The sequence below is a fragment of the Colletotrichum costaricense genome (genome assembly GCF_030867565.1).
Source record: "Colletotrichum costaricense strain IMI 309622 chromosome Unknown Scaffold_13.1, whole genome shotgun sequence".
Taxonomy (NCBI): domain Eukaryota; kingdom Fungi; phylum Ascomycota; class Sordariomycetes; order Glomerellales; family Glomerellaceae; genus Colletotrichum; species Colletotrichum costaricense.
Genome location: NW_026848242.1, coordinates 1,280,613 through 1,301,348, shown reverse-complemented (window position 1 = coordinate 1,301,348; position 20,736 = coordinate 1,280,613). Strand labels below are relative to the sequence as shown.

At 51.8% G+C, this 20,736-nt stretch overlaps 6 protein-coding genes across 6 annotated transcripts; 1 reads left to right on the top strand and 5 right to left on the bottom strand.

The window, feature by feature from the left end:
* Positions 1 to 41: 41 nt before the first annotated feature.
* CCOS01_11839 (LAS seventeen-binding protein) lies at positions 42 to 2,314 on the bottom strand (the record flags this gene model as incomplete). Its single annotated transcript, XM_060459990.1, has 2 exons — positions 42 to 1,948; positions 2,038 to 2,314. 2 exons carry the CDS (start codon positions 2,312 to 2,314, stop codon positions 42 to 44), a joined length of 2,184 nt encoding a protein of 727 aa, XP_060309821.1.
* An 8,071-nt stretch (positions 2,315 to 10,385) lies between these two features.
* Positions 10,386 to 10,821, bottom strand: CCOS01_11838 (uncharacterized protein; the record flags this gene model as incomplete). Its single annotated transcript, XM_060459989.1, has 3 exons — positions 10,386 to 10,465; positions 10,536 to 10,621; positions 10,703 to 10,821. 3 exons carry the CDS (start codon positions 10,819 to 10,821, stop codon positions 10,386 to 10,388), a joined length of 285 nt encoding a protein of 94 aa, XP_060309820.1.
* Positions 10,822 to 13,084: 2,263 nt separating this feature from the next.
* Positions 13,085 to 13,583, bottom strand: CCOS01_11837 (endoribonuclease L-PSP; the record flags this gene model as incomplete). Its single annotated transcript, XM_060459988.1, has 2 exons — positions 13,085 to 13,373; positions 13,480 to 13,583. 2 exons carry the CDS (start codon positions 13,581 to 13,583, stop codon positions 13,085 to 13,087), a joined length of 393 nt encoding a protein of 130 aa, XP_060309819.1.
* Positions 13,584 to 14,822: 1,239 nt separating this feature from the next.
* On the top strand, positions 14,823 to 15,933 carry CCOS01_11836 (SAP domain-containing protein; the record flags this gene model as incomplete). The annotated part of the gene is made up of 3 exons (XM_060459987.1): positions 14,823 to 15,455; positions 15,502 to 15,538; positions 15,593 to 15,933. The coding sequence occupies 3 exons, from the start codon at positions 14,823 to 14,825 to the stop codon at positions 15,931 to 15,933; spliced, it is 1,011 nt and encodes a 336-aa protein (XP_060309818.1).
* Positions 15,934 to 16,791: 858 nt separating this feature from the next.
* On the bottom strand, positions 16,792 to 19,143 carry CCOS01_11835 (uncharacterized protein; the record flags this gene model as incomplete). Its single annotated transcript, XM_060459986.1, has 1 exon — positions 16,792 to 19,143. The coding sequence occupies one exon, from the start codon at positions 19,141 to 19,143 to the stop codon at positions 16,792 to 16,794; it is 2,352 nt and encodes a 783-aa protein (XP_060309817.1).
* Positions 19,144 to 20,139: 996 nt separating this feature from the next.
* On the bottom strand, positions 20,140 to 20,711 carry CCOS01_11834 (uncharacterized protein; the record flags this gene model as incomplete). The annotated part of the gene is made up of 2 exons (XM_060459985.1): positions 20,140 to 20,566; positions 20,638 to 20,711. The coding sequence occupies 2 exons, from the start codon at positions 20,709 to 20,711 to the stop codon at positions 20,140 to 20,142; spliced, it is 501 nt and encodes a 166-aa protein (XP_060309816.1).
* Positions 20,712 to 20,736: the final 25 nt, after the last annotated feature.

Genomic DNA, 20,736 nt, shown 5'->3' with positions numbered 1-20,736 from the left:
CTGAAATGACTAGAAATAAACAAAAAGAAAAAAGAATGGTATCATGCGACATTGACTGTCTGGGAAGTGATGTGTCTCGACTCAAAGCTTGTAGTTTCCCTCAGGGATGTACCCAAGGGGTTCATGAAATCTTCCTCATCCGGGAAGGCTCCAGGTGCCATGGGCGTCGCCTGCTCAGGCTCCTGGATTGTAGGGGTTTGAAGGGAAGACACATCCTCTGTTTGTGACCTCTCAGTCAATGCAGACTCTGTTGTCTTCTTCTCATCCTCGAAAACATCCGGGGCCGTTTCTTGAATCGATGGAATATTGTCCATACCGCTTCGGATAGAGGCTGAATCGATGGATTGTCTCGGCGAGAGGGTGAAAGAGGCCTGCATGGGGCTGTGAAGATGGCTGACGTCTCCGATGTCGCTCTTGCTGGCCCGAGAGGTTCTCATGGGGCTTCTGGCAGGCAGAGGAGGAGGGATTCTTTTGGGGATGGTAACCAAAGCGCCCTTGGCGTGAATAGGGGCAGCCATGACGACTGCAGCAGGCTGAACAGCTGCAACCTCGAAGATAACAGGCTCTTCGAAGTCGTCGTCTTCTTCCTCATCCTCCTCATCATCAGCATCGACGTCTGGCTCATCCTTCTGGATATCCTCCTTATCGTCGTCGTTTCTGGAGATGATGCTAGCATCGTCCTTTGTGTAGATGCTGGAAGCCTTGGTAGCGGCGTCATCCATAGTGCTGACATCGGTGCGCAGGTGGTCATCGCTGTCAGTCATGACGGTTCCTTCGATCGAATGGCTTCCGCTAATTTGCCTCAACGGAGTCAAGTCAATCTTGGTGTAGTCAACCTCCTCAGGCTCCTCCTCTTCCTCTGGCTCCTTCAGAACGGGGAGGCTATTAATGGAAGCGCCATCTTCGCTCTGGCTCTGGCTCTGGCTAGGTGAGGTGAATGGCGTTCCTGTCTGGTTTGATTGTGTCCAAGCCTCGGACATCTTAGTGCGGCTGGTTTTGGTAGACATCAGGCTCCCTCGGTTACTCTTTGTCGTGAAAGTCTCGCCGCTCTGCCTGAACTTTGAGAATGCCGGGCTTGAGGGAACAGGGTGGAATTCGAACTGGTTGCTCGTAGGTCGGAGGCGTGTGCCAGCCTCTCGAATCTCTAGTCCTGCCATCTCCAGAGCCAAGACACCGAAAGGGTCAGGGTCCTCAGTGTTGGGGATGCCGAAAGGAGTCTTGGGTGATGCTGGCGAGCTCCTAGGCGTTTCTATCATGGCGTCTCCTGGTGCTGGCAGTGCCGAAAGCTTCTTGAGGATGGCTTGGTCGGCATCGATCCTTCCTTCCGCCTCCTTAATGACTTCGAACAGAGGGCGTGTCTCCTCCACGTGCCTCGACACATTGCCTGCAACCACGTCCATCGCTGTTACGTTGCCACCGTAGAATCTCTCATTTTCGTTGGCTCGTTCCGTCAAGATGCAGCCATTCAAGTTAACGTTCTGAGTCTGTCCTCTCGCCTTCATGTATGTCAGAACGGTGTTGTCGAGGTCCTTCCACCGGCTGTCGACCTCTGTAGATTCCAGTGGAACCAGCGGTCCACAAGTGAGGCCGATGTCCTCTCCCAAAGTCAGAGTTGGTTTAGTTATTAATGATTCGAGGGCGGCAATGTTGTTGATTACCAGGACACAGTCGTAAATGTCAATGCCCATAATAAAGCTTAGTGAAGGCGTGTGGAGTAGGATGCCCGAAGGTGGCGACCACGTGCCGTCAGCTTTTCGAGCAATAAGGATGCCTGAACCGCCTGATCCGGTCATCCACAGGCCGGATCGCATGCAGGTGAAAATGGCGATACCTGCTGCATTTTGTAGGATACGGGAGGGGATCTTTTTGAAAATCCGTGCTGGAGTTTTTGGTTCGGCGTTGGGATCGCTACTCGGCTGGTCGTCCAAAGGTGCGAGGAATCCGTCGGCTAAACGAGCACATTGGTGTTAGTGAGGAATCGCGGCATGATGCGGTCGAGCTTCAGCAATATCGTGAATCTCGCCAAAGCATACTCACAACAAAATGACTTCAATATGCGAGCGGCGCGCTCGCATTCGGCATCGAGGGTAGCGGGCCAGAAAGCCTCCCGACCAATTCGTGACGTTGTCGCTGAGACGAGGGCGTTGGTGGTAAGCGGCGCAGGAGGCTTGCTGGACCAGCGAAAGACCTTGTCGAGAGGAGATTTGATACTGCTTGCGGTGACCACACTGCTTCGGCCATTACTTGTGGTGCTGGCGTTGCTGGTCCGCCTCCTGGCTTCCCAGGATGGGAGAAAGCTCGAAACTCGTTGCATGGTGTTCGTGGCCCAGATTGGCGGTGGTGGGCTTATTATGGGTGTTGGTGATGTCTTCCTGTCCCCGTTCGCGGATGAAGACGGGGGTACGAACGCAGCGACATGCGTCAAGGTATTCTGCGGTGTTGCTCATTCACAAACACCCAGAAACTCCAGCTCTTACTCGATCCCGCCGGTATGGGAAGAAGTTGAAGAAGCAGGAAATAAAAGGCAGATGAGAGATTGGGGGACGAATTGGGCTTTGTTAGACAGGATCAGTCCAGGTCCACTGGGGTCAACTCAGCCTCCTCCACTTTGCGAAAGGCCGGGCGAAGCAGCGATTTTTGCAAGGTGCAGCGCAGGAGCGACAGCGGATGGCATACGGTTTGTAGCAGCGGCAGACTCACGGTTCACCACCCAAAATGCAGCGGGAACTTGAGATGGGAAGGGGAGGGGGGTGTCGTGGACTCGTGGGTGTGTGGGAACGTGTGTAGGTTGCGGGCCAAGCGGGGAGCAAGTGGGTGTGTGTGGTTGCAGACGGGGTGGGCGGAATTTTGCTGCTTGGGTCCTTGAGAGAGGGGCGTGGTTTGCCGACAAGGGAGGGGACGGGAGAGGCCTTGACAGAGTTCAGAGAGAGAGAGAGAGAGAATGGCGAGAGGGAAAAAGGAAAGGTCTGAAAGTGGTTGCGCGCAGGTGACGTGGGCGACGAGGATGACAAGAGACGAATGATCCCTGTCACCCTTGTTCGTGGACGGCGCCGGGCCAGATGGGCCATGGCTTGCTCGGGTCCAGGACCAGCATTTTGTTTTTTTACACCAGACCAGACCAGACCAAATCAGACAAGACAAGACCAAGTTCCTAAGACCAGAAACAAGACCTAGCGGTTCGCAGGCTTTGGTGAGTCTTGGACTACTTGAACGGCAGACCCGGGGCCGTCAGGATTCCGGAGAAAGCGCCCGGTGGAGGCAAGAGACGCGCTTCACAACATGAGAGAAATGGCGTAGAGGATGAGGCGAGTATCCGTAATGAGATCGGGCAGTTCAGGTTCTCATTCTCAGCCAGAATGGGCCGCTAGATGAACTCAGCCAGACAAGCCCGGGACATTGAGGTGCTGTAAGTTTGACAAGGTACCTCCACTGTCTATCTGTTTCCATAGGTACTTACTGTGTAGTGACCTGGTAACCTTATTCAAAAGCAGAAGTGTCTGTTTTGCCCTGCGTTGAGTAATTAGGTGTTGCCTCGTGCGCAGAGAGGATGATGCGATGACTGAGACTGGGGTCAGGGGACCTCTACGGCAGCGGGAAGATGGCGGGATGCAAAAGGGTGAAGTCTCTGAGGTAAGGGTGACCACACGTGTTTTTCACACGATTCACAACTGGGAGATGTTTGTACCTGTCACCTACCACCTCATCAAGTAAGGTACATTCATACTTGGCAGTGCGGGCATACATCGCGGCATACGTTGGTAGACTCGAATCAGGTAAGGTGAGAAGAAGATTGAGAAAATTGGGTGAGCAACTGACCCAAAAGTCTGGCCCGATTCAGCGCATGCTTTAGGTATCTGATGCCTTTCAGGTTTGCACATGTCCCAGGGTACGTCAACCTGAGGCGGAGCCAAACTCTCAGCTGAGGTATTCGCAACCTAACCGCCGACTGAATCCGTAGGTACCGAAACTTGGGACTCAATACGTATTCGCACCTTAGACGCTGAGGTGCGTACGAATTCCTCAAAATGATCAGGCAGGCACTACACGAAGTAGTGCAGCCCACGACAAACATACTCACGTCGATGATGAGTTAGGTACCGGTATCCGTACGCGGGACGAGGACAGAGCACACTGCGTCAGGTACTTACCTACGTTCCTTGGCCGGGGGTTTTCATCACTTGCCGGTAGCTCCACGGTCTGCAGCCTGACCTTGGAGCAGTGGGAGCGAACTTGGCTACAACGGGACTGACAGCAAAGTGCATGCATTGAAGGATGACAACACCGTCCACATCTGGCACCAGGCTAGCGTGACTAAGTTGCTTCCTCCCACTCAGACGGGCCACTGGACATCGAGATGTGATGTGATGTGAGGGGAAGAGGAGCAAACTATGCAGTGCTTGACCGAGCTTGGGGGCGATATAGCGGATTGTATAGAAACGTGCAAGCAGCAGCCCGGAACCTCTCGGCAAGCATTGAGCACTTTGCTGACGGGCCATGCCTGTTTCCATTACTGCATGAGGGTGAGTCCAAACGTAGCTATGATATGAGATGTGTTGTATGCCCTGTAGTACGTATGTACGAAGATGAACCCATACGTTACGCTGGCAACAGCTGAAGCACGCACTGCATCACAGGCAGGAATCAAATACCCAACATGCGTCACTCAAACGCGGCCTCGGCGACTCGATTCGACATGCAGATCGCGACCTCGAGAAGATGGAAGAGACAGAGACTGGAAACCATGCTAGTGAACCCAAGGGAGAAAAAAAATATTGATAAAGAATATTGAAGAGGAAGCAAGCATGGCAGCCGCCCACTCATCCACCGCCGCCGCCGCCACAGCCAAGGCGAGCAACAACAAGAAAGAAAGGAAGAAAAGACACTATAGAGACAATCTAACCAACGTCCCCGATCAAGTACGTTCAAAGACACGACTAGCTTTGGCTTGCATAGCTTGCTTGCTCGGGCTGCATGGCCGCTACGCTTGAAGTGCCAGTGTCTTCAATTCAAAGCGCATTTGCCTGCATCGCCGCCCCCATTGGGTGAGACCATCAAAAGGTTTCCTGGCACGCTTAGGGTAAAGAGTAAGCGCAGGGAGAGAAACTCCTCCTCCCAAAGCATATTGAGATGAAACCTTGTCATTTCGTTGCGAGCCTGAGCTCCAGTCCAGTCGGCGTCCGTAATCTCGCAGCAAACTACATTACCCTTCAACAGAGTCAGACCCCTTCTCGGAACCCTGATTGTCCCATTCGCCCGCCCGTCGTCCGTTGCCCAGAGCGTGCAGCAAAATGCACCTCCAATCCAAGACATGCACGCAAAGAAAAAGAAAGAAAAAGGGTCTGGGCGCAAGCAGGCACACGGACGCTGATGGCGTTGGCGATCCCACTCATCTTGACTCTTGACTCGCCTTGACATGCAGCCTGATCCATGCTTCGGGCGAACCATGCTGTTAGCAGTGGTGCACTACACTAGGTACACTACCATAACTACCTGAGTCGGTGGGAACTTGGGTAATGGTGTGTATTTCCTGTAAGCGTGTAAGCCGCTGCCCGAGGAAAGGAATAGAGCGCAACTCCATATCCACGCCTGAGTTCTGTTCAATCCAGTGTTCAAGATGTCAATCTGTGCAAAGAGAGAAGAATATAGGGAGGGGGAAAGATACCTGCCTCGAGACATTCAGGGCAAGAACAAAAGATCGGGAAGTAGATGCCGTGCCTCACGTGTTGTACCTGGCGCTTGCCTTTTCGTTCTTGTCTTAGATGGTGGTGGTTCTTGCCCCAAAAGATGGGAAAAGCAAACACACGTCTTAGCAGAAGGGGAAAAAAAGAAGTTGCCCCCCATTTTGGCGCATGCCATCGACAGCAGCCACAAAGTCCAATGGCTTCTTCTTTGCCCATTCCCCGTCTTTGCCTTGTGTCTCTCCAATGGGCGTTGGGATTTTATTTTCCATGTCTCTCCGTTGTCTCTCGGCGTCGCTCTCTTCCAGTCTCTGATTCTTACTCATCAACGTCTTTCAAGTTTCGACCCCAACAGCAATACTACCTACCGTCCCAAGCGCGTAAGCGTACCTCTCACGACCTTCCGCTCCAACAGCACCTGCGAACCCCATGTTCCAAGTTCCGACTGCGCACCCACCGGCACAGTCGTCTTTGACTTTGAGGGGCCCGGTTTGCTGCAGTACCTTGCCTAGGTAGATGCAGTGACTTCTGCAACCAAAGACTAGCAGCAAATGTCCGAAGGAATGTGCTCCGTTTATCGCTTGGCCCATCCGACTCTTTACAAGTTCAGATCGCCCCATCACCCCACCACTCGTCGTACACTTCGGTCGATTCGTGCTGCCAGCCAACGTCAGCTGGGTACTATGTATCGAGTACTTCTTGCTCCGTCGCTATCGCTGCCGTCATCCAGAGTATTGATATCACACACCACCCACACTATCCGTATGCGTACATACCACAGGCAACCTCTAGAAGAGAGTGGAGGCCCTAGCTCTGGCCCGCCTCAAGATGTCTCTTCGTCCCACCAAGCCCACCTCAGCTCAACGTTGCCGAACCTGACAGAAGCATACAGACGGCCTTTCGCCAAAGACCAAAGGGTGTGGTATTCTATCCGGTGTTCCTGGCTACCTAACGCATGGCCGTCGCTATCAAGTCAATATCGACGCAACCGAACAATCCATTTCCTCGTATGTGTAAACCAGAGCCTGCTTCAGTCAGATGTTGGTCTGTCACCAGTCCCTTCTCGGCTGCATATGATCAATTGGCTCTCTTTTGAGTCGCTCTCGCACTCAACCCTGCTATCACCCTCGTGTAGCGGGCGGGGAAGCATGGCTATATCGACGTTGCTCATCACCCTCCGCGGCATCGATCGCCTCTGCGCTAGCTCGTGAAAGTCAAGAGGACGACAGCCGTGCTGACCGGCCACGAGCCGAGGAACCCTCCAAACCAGATCGGGTTCAAGGCTCAAGCCACCACAGGGGAACGAGAAAAGCAAACACTGCGACAATGAACCATTTCAACCAAACCGGGAACTGTTTCATTCCACCCGAGCGTGGTCACCACTACCGCCTCCGACTTTCCCGCGTGAATCGAGGCCAGCAATCTCCCTAGGCACCTGGAAGCCCACCACTCCATCGACTATGGACTACAGGTCCACAAGAGACTGGTTGCTCTTCGACAAACCGAGCGCCCGGCTAGCTGACGCTGCAGTGAAGTAGCATTGGCATCTGACGCTATCACACCAATGTCTCAACCCTCCCTTGGACCCGAAGAGTGCAGCAGATTGCACTGCAGCTCTGCATTCTTATCGAAGCGGGCACCGCAAGCATCCAAGCGTCTACGAGACGCTTTTGCTGCAGTTCGGAGCTGGCCTCTTACCTCGCCTCTGGTCTGCATCCACCCGGCCAGTGATTCCTTACTCAGCGATATGACGAATCGACTACATTTGCTTCGCATGGCCTCCTTCGTCGTCGGCTGCCCACCTCATATGCCGTTATGTGTCGCATGTTTGTTCCACGAAACGCAAGAGCCAATCATCCAGCATTGATATTGAAATATGCCGATTCAGCAGCAGGCGGGGTCACTCGCGGTTTCGATGCGATCAGCCGTTCAAACTCTTCCACTCTCCTCACACGCGTGTGACATGCGGGTGGAGCAGACGTTCGGAAGTACTTCGTAAGGCATGCAAGAATGAAAAGGCAGAAATGAGGGCACTAGCTGGTCGGTCTGAATATGTTCGACTAGCAGTCAAAACCTGGCGGCCTTGCTGGGCTGTCTTCCGGGGAGATCGGCCTCAGCAGCACCGGCGACAACCCCCGTACGTTTCCGGATTCTTCTACGGCAAGGCGTTCCAAGGTTGAGTCCGTTTATACGGGCACGCGCGTGGCCAACGCCGATGAAATGCCAACGGGTGATTGATGCGTCAATCAGCACACCACGTTGTCTCCGATTACGCCAAAATTCCGTTGGCCTTCGTGTTCCTTTGTTCTAAATTAGCGAGTTCCTTGGATTGCTTGTCGCTGGCCGTGGCAATATTCGTGTTCTCCGTCAAAGAAGCCAAATTGTGTATCAACGAGGCCGTGGATTCAAGGTAGCGAACGCGGATACGGACGATCAATTCGTCCCAACCACCTGGAAACTTCGCACATACCCCAGAATGCAAGCAGGGAAGTCCCACCCGGAAGCACAGTTCCACTCGCAGCATACCAATCAGATGCATGTTCAGAACCGCTATGTCGTCTCTCGACCCACCGCAGCTTGTTCACTGATTACCAACATCAGAAGTGTTTCTGGGAGGCCAAACCTCGACCACGACTGCATAGTTGACGCGTGGGCTTGTGCCCGAAGAGCGGCTACAACTAACATCTCGTCAACAAAACGATGTGTCAGGTCAATCCACTGGGTTTGCAGTCATCTCTGGTAACCGGTGCGGTCAAATTGGTGGCTCCGCGCTGTTTCCTATTCTAGAAAAAGTTCCAGAGAAGGAGAATTCCCGACTGTCAACAAAAATTCGATGTTCGAGACTCATCTCGCGTGTTGTCTCTGCCAAATGTGGGAAGCCTTGGCCGTGATTACCGTTTTGGCTTGACCGCCAGCCTCTTGGAGGCTTAAAATAGCAGGATTGACCTTGGACGTTGCTCCAGATGGGAAATGAAAATCCCCGCTTGTCCAGACGAAGCCGGAGATGGATGGAGCGGAGAGAGCAACTTCAAGAACAAGGTGCCACTTGGAGAACCAAGCCCCATCAATCTTCAGACGACCCGCTCAGGCTCGGTGAGCACTGTGGCACTATCCAGGGGTTTCGGTTTGTTTTCTTTCACTCCTCCACTATTTGACTCACTGAAGAATGTTCGCCGTCAGGGGGGATGCGGGAAACCGCACGACGATGGAGACAGTACAGACAGGCTGGGTCCTCTTTCTGGTCTGGACTCGCCGCGTCGGCTACTCACCAGACTTGTGGCCAACTCCGACTTTTATTCAGGGGCGACAATTGGATTCGTGGGCCAAGACGCAGGGCGAGCGCCGTGCCCCATATGAGTTTCGAGCGCAGATGAGCCGTGTGCTAGATTAACAAGTTGTCGGGGCTCCGATTCGAAATGGTACGCTGTGCTCCGTGCGTCTCTTCTTCTGCGTCGTCCTTGCAGGGCAAGGCGAGCCCGGACGGCCGCAGCCGGGGGAAAGTGTCTGTGCAACTGGCGCGGCCATTCATTCTGCCTGGTTGAGGTTCAAGTCGGATTCACCGGGTGCCAAGGACGGTTACCAAACGTCCATTCAGTGAATAATCTGGGATGATGAGCCTAGGAGGGGTTGGGGATGTCCCACAAATGTCGACCTCGCCTCGTGCGTTGTGGGGGGCAACTGACGAGCAGAAAAGGGAACCGAATGGATTTTCCATCAAGTCGGAGGCATTCGGCATGGGCCATGTGGATTCTGGACCGTTGCTGCAGCCTTGTCTTGGGATTCTCCGAGAGTTGTAGAGTTGAAGACTCCAGACTCCAGTGAATCCAATGAGCAGTGGTCGATCATTTGGTGGGAAAAGCTGAAAAAGAGAAGATATTGCACCAAATTCAACCTTCAGAGAACTCCGAGTGGAGCAAAACGGCCAGGGGCGGCAGCGGCGCCCAAGCTTTGCCGGCGATCGTCACAGGTTCAGATTCACGGTTGTACGGGAACCGGGGCCACCGCGAGCCCTGCACTTTTTCTCACCCGTCCACTAGGCCCTACCTGCCCTGTCCCCGTTTAGCCCAATGAAGTTTGCGAGGAGAAAAACTGCAGGGAGAGACTGAGAGAGGGTTGAGCTGGTTTTCAGCTTGTCCTGTCCAAGGTCCAGGGTCCCTGCCTGCGCCGGGCAGTGCCAGATGCCATGAGGTCATCAAAACCCCTGCTCTCCTTAATCTCTCCGCAACAGGTTCTTCCTGGTTACCAAGCGGGTAGAAACTCTTTTCGCAGTCCTTGTTCACCCCTTTCATTGCAGCTGGCAGCAAATGCCTAGCTTTCCAGTAGTCATCACTGGACGATAGTTCGGACAGACTTTCCAGTGAGCGCGCAGAGACTTCAACAACAAAAAGTATTCGTTGACAAACTGTTGAACGTTGCGAAATGTTTTCTTTTTGGCCCTCTCTTCTAGCGCCGAAAATTGTTCCAGAATAAAGGTAATTGAAACCCAGAAAACCAGACTAAGACGCCCGCCAGTCGTAAAGTTTGCTGCACTACAGATATCGTACACGCCAAGTGACGGCCCAATGAAACGCCCATCATTCGCTCCCCGTTGAAAAAAGTTCGTGGTCCTCGTGGTCCTCATGGTCGAGGCACAGATGAGATCGTACCCCGACTAGGATTTTAAGCTTCAGTCTAATCTCATTTTTTTTATGAGGCTGAAGTTTTTGTTTACAACTGCTTCTTCAGCCCGCCGATGGAGCCAATGCCGTCTGCGACGTCGGCTGCCTGCTTGTTTCCCTTGAGTTGGTCTATGGCGCAGTAATCGTTAGTGGGTCGCGGAGACTTATCAAACGGTTCTTGGGGGTGTTCTCGACTCACCATCGACAAAGTCTTGTCCGGCCTTCATGCCCTGTGCCTGCATCTTCTTCTTTTCGGCTTCCGCCTTGGCCTTGAACATCATGATGCTGTTTTGCGCAAACGGGTGGTCAGCTTGAGGCTGGAGATTTTTGGGGACCTTATTCGTGAAGAAGAAGGTTAAAACTCACCCGACTTGCTCGATGAGGGGGTCAAGCATGCCTTGCTGGTAGGCGAAGGTGCCCCCGAGGAAGACGGCGAGGATGATGGCGAGGGAGATGATGAGGGAGTTGGTGGTTGAGGTCTCCATTGCGATTAAGTTTTTGTTTTTTTGGTGATATGTACCGTAGGACCGTGTATGTGTGGTATGAGTATCAAGGGGGGGTGGGAAGGCGATGTTGCGCAAAGCCGTTTGTTAAATGATTTACAAGTGTAGAGATATTATGGCATTTCCAATTTCACTGTCCATTGCTGCTCATTTATATCTTCAATTTTTCAAGCACATCTCAATCCAAAAAACTTGATCTGATGCATAGCTTTCCTCTCACATGCAGGTTTGCGTGTGTGCAACGCCTACTTTCTGTGCCTCTCTGTCTCTATCTTGCGCCCGTGGTATTGAACGTGAGCGGGCGAGAAGAGGGATCGGCAATGACGTCTCCCCGTCCCCATTTTCATGCCGGCCTGCCTTGCGTGGGGTTGGCTACGCCGCATGGAAGGAGGGGCCAGAACGCGCAGCCGGTAAGATCAGGGTCTCTGGGTCGCAAACTTGCGTCAGAGGGCGGCGAGTTACAGCAGAGAGAGAAAAAAGACATCATTCTTTTGATTCTCTCGGTGGACTTGGTAATGGAGGACTGAATGATGGAGACTTGATTGTTGGCCTTGGTACGGCCTTTTTTCCCCTTCATCGTTCTATTCTCACGCAGGTAGCCCGCCGGGCAGGCTGGAAACAGGGGTCGTTACTGGTCGGTGGTTGACTGTATTCCCAACGGGGGCCGAGACCACAACTTCCCCCGCAACCTCATTCTGTGTATCCTTGGTAGGTAAAGCAGAGAGCTCTTTTCGGCTCCGAGGTCGTGCGGCGGGGATATTTCCCGCCATTATGACTTCAGTGCTGGGGGTCGTCGTCGTACGAGTTGGCTCAGCTCAGGACAATGAGCGGCTAGGATGGAGGGGAGGGGAGGGGTGGTCGGTCTGCTTCCCCGGAGCTGGACTGAACCCTGGGCATGGCGATGTTGGGTATCGATCTCATTGTGCATGAGATTTGAGGATTCGTGGCTTTTGTCACTGTATGGTATCCCAAAATATCGGGGGGCATGTGTTGCCCTCTGGCGGTCTTATTCCAGCCTTAGCATCGCTATCAGCAGTGAATAGCTCCTTTCCCGAGTCCATGAGCTCGGCAGTTGCGTGGGTATGAAGTCCTCATCTCGGAGGGGGTTGGCTAGGCTGGTTAAAGTGGTTGCAGTTGCAGGGGCTGCGTGTTATATGATGCTAGGTTTGTGTTATATGCCAACTCATTGCTATCACACTACGCCGCCGCAATAGCCATGTTCGGGTATTTGTTCTAATGCGCCCCCTTTTGGCTTTTGGAGGCTGACTTGGAGGCTGAGATTAGCCGTCTGTTGCCGTTGAAGACTGTTTGGACTGGGAGCTGATATGTTTGCGAGTGTGATACCCTCCTCGGGTTGAGGCTTTCACGACCTCAGTTTGATGGGAATGTCATGGTATGATGCGCTCTGTGATGTTGGGGTTTGCTCTAACAGTATTCTATCTTGATAGAGTTGAAACGACCCGGTATTGGCTGCATACTTATCCCGCCGTGTACCTTCTGGGCCTTGTTTCTCGGGATGGTGACATTTCTTGCATGAAGTGAGAACTGATTCTTTGCAGCTTTCTGACTTTGGATGTTGAAGAGCCGCTTACAGATATGATTGAGCTGTACTTATAAACTCATTAGTATTCCGGCATCCTGGGGTGATTTTCTATGTCACGAGTCTACAGCTGAAGATTTGAGCGACGAACAATCGTCTTTTGGTTCAGTGACTACTTGTCTCATCACAGTTGTGATTCAACTTGATAGTAACACGTCGTTCAAGGGTGAGAGAGACGGAGAAAGTGAAGAGGTTTGGCCAAGGCACCAGCTTGAAAATACGTTCAAGTACGGAGCAAAGCCCCCCCTCAAGCCATGCTCATAACTAGGCTGGTGTCGTTCTGTGACTGTGTTCCAGCTTTCTAGTCGTGACGAGTACATATCTTGATGTTATTATGCTTGCTGCAGGATGGCAAACCACGGCAAGCTCGTTTTGTCATTTGTGGAAGTGGCCATAAGCTCTTGGAAATGGGGTCAACTACTTCTTTGATTGGGAAATATCTACGGATCAAGAGTTCGGTAATTTCGATTTGCTCTCACATCTCACTCATCAAGATATCTCACTACCAGGCTGTTTTCTTCACAACCAAATTATCCTGCGCAAGGCGTTCTGGTATCGAGTCTCCCTGCAGGACCGAAAGCCACCAAAAGGCCTCACCTTCTCACACGAACTATAGAGCTGTTGTCCTACAGTGCAGCGCTTCAACTACAAACTGGCAGCCTCCTTCTTGGCCGTGACCTCAATCTCAATCTTCATCACGTCCTCCATCAACGCCGCCTGGATCATGGTCGCCGCGGGGCGGACGTCGCCAAAGTACTTTTGAAGCACCGGCCATGTCTTTTGAAAGTCGTTGCGGTCGGGGAGGATGTAGCGGACGCGCACGACGTCCTTGATCTCGGCGCCGGCCTCGGCGAGGGCGGCGGCGATGTTCTCCATCGTCTGCTCCGTCTGCTCGACAATGTTGGGAGATATGACGCCTGTTGCGTAGTTGTAACTGTGCCGTTGGACTAATTAGCATATATGCCCCAACTGTACATGCGCGTTTATAAACCATGATATGAATGGGTGGGCTGGGGTTGAGGTTGGAGGGAGACACGGACCCCGTGGTTCCAGACACAAAGATGAGATCGCCCGAGACCACCGCGCGGGAGTAGCCGATTTGTGCCTCAAAGGCAGACCCTGAGCTGATATTTCTTCGGGGCATGATGGGCTGAAAGAAGGGCCGAAGAAGGCTTGATGCGAATTGATGCGAGATGTTGTGTCCGTCAGTTGTAGTTGTGGAAGGAAAGCGAAAAGGACGCGGTGGATATGATATAAGAGGTTGAGTCACTCGCAACATCCCAGGTATTCCCACATGTCAATCTCGCGATTTCTACGGGAAAAGATGAACTAAGCCAATCAGAATCTTGTCCAGAAGCCCGTAATGGCCGTATTGGGACATGGGCTGGGGATGGAAATGACCTTTGAACATGGTATCCAAATAAAAAACACCCAGCTTTAAAGCGACGCGAACGCAATCTAGACTGTATGAGACGCAACAGGTTTCGAGGCTCGGCATACACGGTCTTTGAGGCGTTTGAAGTGCGCGAAAGACAACTCGAGTACGATGCCGGTGTTGGTCACACGCGCGATGAGTCAAGCAGCCATTTTGCGGTTATCTCTTTAGGTACGGATAGGTCAACGGGCGGGTCTTTCAGAGATAAGGTACACCCACCGGACCAACCTGAGTATGGGAAAAAAAATGAAACATGGTGAGAGCGGCCTTGCTAAATTCCTCTTCAATAATCATGGAAGTTTGGCGTGTTGTAGTGAGCGTGTGTGAGAAAAAGTATAAAAATCAAATGATGTTAGGACGAGCGGGGAAAGACGATTTCGACTGAAGATTAGACGAGCTGCAGTTCGCCGCACTGTTCAAGATAGACTAGATTCCGAAGAACACGATCCAGGTCGCTTTTTTAACATCACAATCTTCGGTTCTGCCTTGGAGTATTCAAGCAATGATGACCTTGGCTAAAATCTTGACGTCCGATCGTGCTCTGGGACGGTATGAAGGAAGGTACCTTTTTACCGATCGTCTTGGAAGGTACGAGTAAGCCATGACCTGCCTCCTTTTCCTCAAATTGGTCATCGCGCATGTTCGTGACTGCCTTCCTTTACTGGAACCCATCTCATCTATATGGTTCCTTCTAGAAGAGAGCTGGGAGGCAGGTACGTCGAACGGTGGCCTCATGTGCCATCACTTCGGTTTCTACAACCGTCCCTGATGTCATTCTCTTCCATAACGTCAGACCCAACTGCCCTCCTCAGCATCTTCGTTCTAATTCTTTCTATAAACCCCTTGTCAATCAAATACAAAGCAATCGATTTGCGAGCTATACATCGTGGAGAATCTGATTCACCAAACAGTGGAAGGTAGAAGAGTCTTCGCAGTTCAACTACCATCATGTCCGTCTCGCTGTCTTCGGAGTTGTCGTCTCCGCCCTCCTTGACACAAGAATCTACCCTCTATTCGGAATACAGTCCAGACGAGGAGCCACAGACACAGAATCGAGCTCAGGCCGAGCCCAAGACAAGATCTGCATCCACAAAGTCATCATTTCTCAAGTACCCGGCCGACATCCAGCGTCTTACACGCCGCGGGCTTTGCACCTATGGCATCAACACGGGCCCAGTGCCAGATGACACGGACTGGGCCAGGCTTACTGTTCCTATGCTTAAGGAGCAGCTCGCCATGCGTGAGATGCCGGACGATGGGAAGAAGGGTATTCTCGTCGAGAGGCTCGAGAACTTGAGCACGTACAAGCCTGAGGTCGTTGCCATCAGAGACGCTCCTGACGACAAGCCATTCGGCCCTATCTCCAAGAACACTAGCAGCAACGGCGAGAAGCGCTTCTTTGTTGACACAGCTGACAAGAGCCACGTTGGTTCTGTCAAGAAAGCGATGAAGGAAGACATGTTTGTGATCAAGCAGTCCAACGATTTCGATGGTGGAGTCAGCATCGGCATCCGTGGGACTGGACCCGATACATACGAGGTCATTATCGGAACAAAGACCTCATGCACCTGCTCGAGCATAGTGGGTAACGCCGAAGCATCGTCAAACAATTGCTAACCTCAACTAGATGTTCAGACCTCGCAGCAATTGCAAACATATAATCTGTCAGCGGAAATGCTACCTTTCTCTCCTGCATCCGATTACTGACGAAATCGCAGACGTCCTGACGCATGTTTTCCGGGCACCAGCAGAGCTACTCCCACAGAGAACGCTCTTTTCCGAAGAGATCGAGAGGCTCATTGAGCGTGCCCCTAAAGTCCGCTTCACAGCAGCGGAGGCCAGCCAAGACCCCTCCATGTCGGACGGTATTGCGAAGTCCAAGGACGGCAAGTCATGCCCTGTCTGCTTCAAAGACATTGGCGAGGCAGGAACGGTGTGCTGCATTAAGTGCGGCAACCACACACACTCATCTTGCTTCGACGTGTATACGCATCAGCAGACCGGATGGGCCCTCACGTGTGCTGTCTGTCAAGCTGGCTGGTCGAACTCGGTTGTCTAAGAGCAAGATGGCAGTTTTTGAACAAGGAATCTGGAAGGGCCTGGTTGCTATGAGACATGACTATGAAAGGCGTGTGACTGGCTTCGAAAGACCAGTCAGCAGAATGCTTGACGGTGCAACCGGCTCAACAATTGTTTGCGGTGGAGGGGGAAGCTAACTCTCCGGAGTATCGTGGTAGGGCTTTACGGGCTTGAAATATCAATGAAGACGCATCTCAGACGTACTTTATCATCACTATCGAACTTGAGTCCACGGGAAGTGAATGGGAATGGCTGGCAGTGTTGATTACCTCTTCCTCTTGACGTAAATGGTATCACACAAGCTATGCCAAGCTTCAATGACGTCTGCATTAGTTCTCTTTACCTTACCTTCACCACATCGTCGCCAAGCTGTCTCACCCCTCATATACGGTCTTGGTCTCTTTGCTGTTATTGAGGTTGTCAATTGCCCGAGATCCTGGTTGATGCTGTCCTGCTATGTACTCAGAGAAGGGTCACATACTGTCTTCGCAGTTTGATCGCGCTGCAACCACATCTTATCACCGCGTACTGAAAGATGATCCGCCTACTCTTCACCCAAATTTACCTCGTACTTCTCAAGTAGACTCCTGAAAACCCGTTCTTCCTCATCCCCCTTCGTCATTTTGATGACTGAATTCCCATCATCATCAAAACTATTTTTTGCTCCTGCTTTCAAAAGCATCTCTGTAATTTCTGCATTCCCGTGAAAAATAGCCTCATGTAGTAAGCTTCTCCCTCTCCTACACCTGCTCGTCAAGCTGGCGCCGTACTTGATCAGTAGTTCAGCAATATCCGCGCGATTCAGTCTAATAGCCCAATATATGAGCGATAATCCTCCTCACGTTGACGTGGGGTTTATTTCGGCCTCAGTCTGTTCGAGGAGCCATCGAACGACTACTTCTTGCCCATTGCGGACCGCGCAACGCAGTGGTGTACAACCTTTTCCGTCTGGCGTGTTAACAGCAGCGGGACTCTTCTTGTACATCAATTGTATGAGATCGAGTTTCCCATCCCAAGCAGCTTGATGCAAAGGTATCCTCATGAGCCGGTCCCTGGCCATAACGTCAGCATCATTGTTGACAAGCCATGTTGCTATCTCCCAGTTTCCCGAAATTACGGCTAGGTGCAAAGCCGTTCTCCCTTTTCTATCTCGCAATGTTCTGTTCGCAATTTTCCACAGATATTCAACCGTGGCTTGTCTCCCGTGGAATACGGCCCAGTGAAGGGCTGTTTTCCCTGAGCCGTCAAGGACGTTGATGTCTGCGCCCGCCTCTGTCAACAACTTGACTCCTTCCACAAAACCTGTGATTGCGGCACAGTGTATCGGTGCGACTCCATCTCTGCCTTGCGCGTTGATGTCTGCTCCTCCTTCTAATAGCCTCAATATAGTGTTGTAGGGCATGCTCCCGACAGTGCCGTGAAGTCTTGCAGCCTCATAATCAATCTTGTCGTCGGGCTTTTCTTGAGTTTTGCAGGCATAGTGCAATGGTGTCCATTCAACCAAGTCTCGGGCGTTGATATCTATCCGAGGCGATCTCATCAAGGTCGTAACGATATCGTGTCGACGTACCCCGTAATGCAGAGGGGTCCAACCGAGAACATCTTTTGCGTTGATATCTTTCGCAAGACGCATTGCTTTTATAAGGCGTTTTTCGCTTTGGGTCCGGGCTGCTTCGTGCAAGTCTGTGTAATTCAACTTTTCCTGACAGCTGTTGCTGATGTTGCTGGAACCGTCCTCACTCCCACTATCACTAGTTTCGTTGCAACCGCTCTCGCTTTCATTGCAAGATACAGGGTCCTTCAGGAGGTTCAGCTTCCACGGGCGCCTCTGATTCTCATACATTTGGAGAAGGGCGGCCACAGTCGGCTCAACTCCCACATCGAGGTTGGAGAGAAGCTCAAGCTGAAGTCTTTGCTCCCAATATTTGACCTTCCAGAACCCGTGAGGTGGATCATCGTTGTGTGTCTGTATTTGTTGTAGGGCCAAATCCAGGGCCAAACTGACTTGCCTCAAGAAGTCCACAACTATGACTGTTGCTAGAGTGGATAATTCGTTCTCGAGCGGGAATGTCCTGGCGACACGGAACAGCCACAAGTATATCTCTGCTGCCTGCTGCCAGTCCTGCAGCCTCTCGTGAATTCTGGCCTTCTCCCTTGCTAAGTCGATGATGATAGAAGCCCCGGGAAGCTTTTTTTCAAAGCTAAGCGCGGGTATCATGCTAAGGTAAGCGTCACTGAGGCTACCGAGTCCGGTGCTTTCAATGTCTCTGGCCAGCTGCGAGAGCTGGCTATTGTGGAGGACGAAAGACTTCCAGCTTGTATGGGCCGTCGCTTCATGTTTTTTTCGTGTATCCACAGGACCTTCAAGCGGCTTTTTAAGTGACATTGCTGCAGTCCTGAAAAAGCTCGAGAACATGTCCTGTGCATACAGTAACTTCAAGGGACCGAGGAACTCAGCGGCCAAGAAGTCATGGTTGGAGCCATCACCCTCTGTCGTTGGGGGAGTCTCCGGTACTCCCTCCTCGCTTTTGCTTCCGCTTCCGCTTTCGTAGCTTTTACGCTCATATTCTTCAGGGTGCTTTATTTCGATCGTGAACTCGGACAGTTCTGCTGTTCCATATCGCCGACGGCCTATCTCAGACCCACCAGATCCAACGACTCTGTGGTTTTCCTTGCACAATTCATCATTTGTAACACCATCTTCTGGGAGATTTGTCAACCTGGACAACCTTATAATTCTGGTTGTCTCGCTGGGCATCCACCACGAGAGATCTCGATGCAAACTCTCCGTATATGAGCCTAGAAGGCGCAAACCAGGTCTCGAAGGCGATCCTTTGACGCGCAGCCACTTGTCGTCTTTGTTGTCTCCCACTGTGTCCTGGTGGTTTGTCTCTTCGTTCTTCTCAATGTCATCAATGGAGTAAAGCCACATAGACAAGGCTGCTTCAAGCTCATCTGCATGAGCATTCCACTTCCCTTCTATTCGGTTCAAACGAAAATAGATGAGCTGTTCTTCGAGATTTTCCCCGGGTTCTCCTCTCTGGCTCGCGAGAGACCAGGTGTAGTCAACCTGCTCTGAGTCGCGGAACAGAAGATCCATCGTAGCCTCAATGGATCGTGCAAGAGAAACAGCTTCCATGGACGCCGGCCCCTGCCAGTTGGCCAATTGCGCTATATCTTTCCTGACCATGACAACACGATGCGCAATTGATGAATTCGAATCTCTCTTTTGCATACCTTGCTCAAATTGTTCAACGTGTGCTTTCAAACACCCAATCTTCCATGGTTTGGCCTTGCACTTAGCTTCAGGTATCCACGGGCTGTTCGGAATATCTGCGAATGTCGTTGCAAACCAATCAAGTTCGAAACCTGATCGAGTCCGAAAAGATGTTGGAGGATTTGCAAGACCCCGCCGAACCCAGGATCTTACTCCGGTCATCAGGAGGATGGCGCCGAGTTGTGCAATCGATACTGACCAGTGTAACCCACGCAAGCCGAAGAACTGCACAATATATCCACATAGACTGATGGCCATTCCAATTGTCGTTTTTAGCTCTAAGGATACTTCGGGCGATTCATTCATGAGAGCAGACCCTGGCACTTCTTCCTGCTTCAATGAAGGTCCTGAGGGATTTCTTGCTTCACGCTCGCGTTCCGACGTTGTTATGAAAGGCCGTTTGGATTTTGAATAGACTGCGAACGAGTCGAAAACCTGGTCACTGACTGTTTTGGTTTGTTGTAGCCAGACCATTTGCGCCATCAAATTTTTCGAGGGTCGAAAACTCTCTTCGACAGTGCTACTCTCCACAACGTGGGCGCAAAGAAGGAGGCCGACAACCAGTAGAAGTATTCCTACCCAATGGCACGGAAATGCATACCGGGCGACTGGGTTTCCGTCCTTTAGAAAACCCAATGCTGGGTGGTACACAGAACATCCGGCGTAAGCGACGAGTCCCAGCTGGAGCAGAATCCCCCATATTGCTGCCGTGCGTAGTTCAGCTCTGCTTGTGATATTGTGAGAATTGAGGGTAATATTCGGCGAGCTCTTCCGTGGGTTTCGTGTGATAATCATGCCCGTCGTCGATGGATTTACTGGGTTTGGTGATTCCACATGGTCTTGTTGCGTTTGAGATGAGTAGTTCAACGACACTAGATTGCGAAAAAAACATTGCTCGAGACTTGCTTTCTACATTTCGGGATCAGATCGTATTCGTTTACGTGAACAGAAGTACTCACTTCGAAAGTAGTTATTCTTGACCTCCTCGAATCGCATCGCCGTCACCTTTGTCTCTTTAGTGACCCCAGACTCCGGCAGCAAGCAAATGAACTCTGCAATTGGAGCCGAGCCCATACATCTCACTACCTCATGACCATTCCAGAGCTCACAGACCTCTGTCGACGTAGATGACATTAGCTCTTGCTCAGCCACAGCAAGATTCTCTCTAGCTCTGCCAATAAGGGCCTTGAGGAAACCGGGTCCTCCGACTCTGATAGCGCTGATTGTGATAGTGATAATTCCGAGAGGCACCATAGCTAAGGCAATATTATCAGCCCAGCCGAGTGATTGACTCATGAATTGCATGGTGACCCTCTCTCCAAATGATGCGAGCAATCTTTTCGCATAAAGATGGTTATTATACATGCTTTCAAGCAAGTGAAAAGGATCTGAGAATGCGGGACTGACGGTGCTAGGTCCGAGAACAGATTGTTGACGAAGTCATCTCCTTCATCTGCTGCGACGCTCGCAGCGAACATCATGGAGAAAAGGAAGACCCTAAGCATC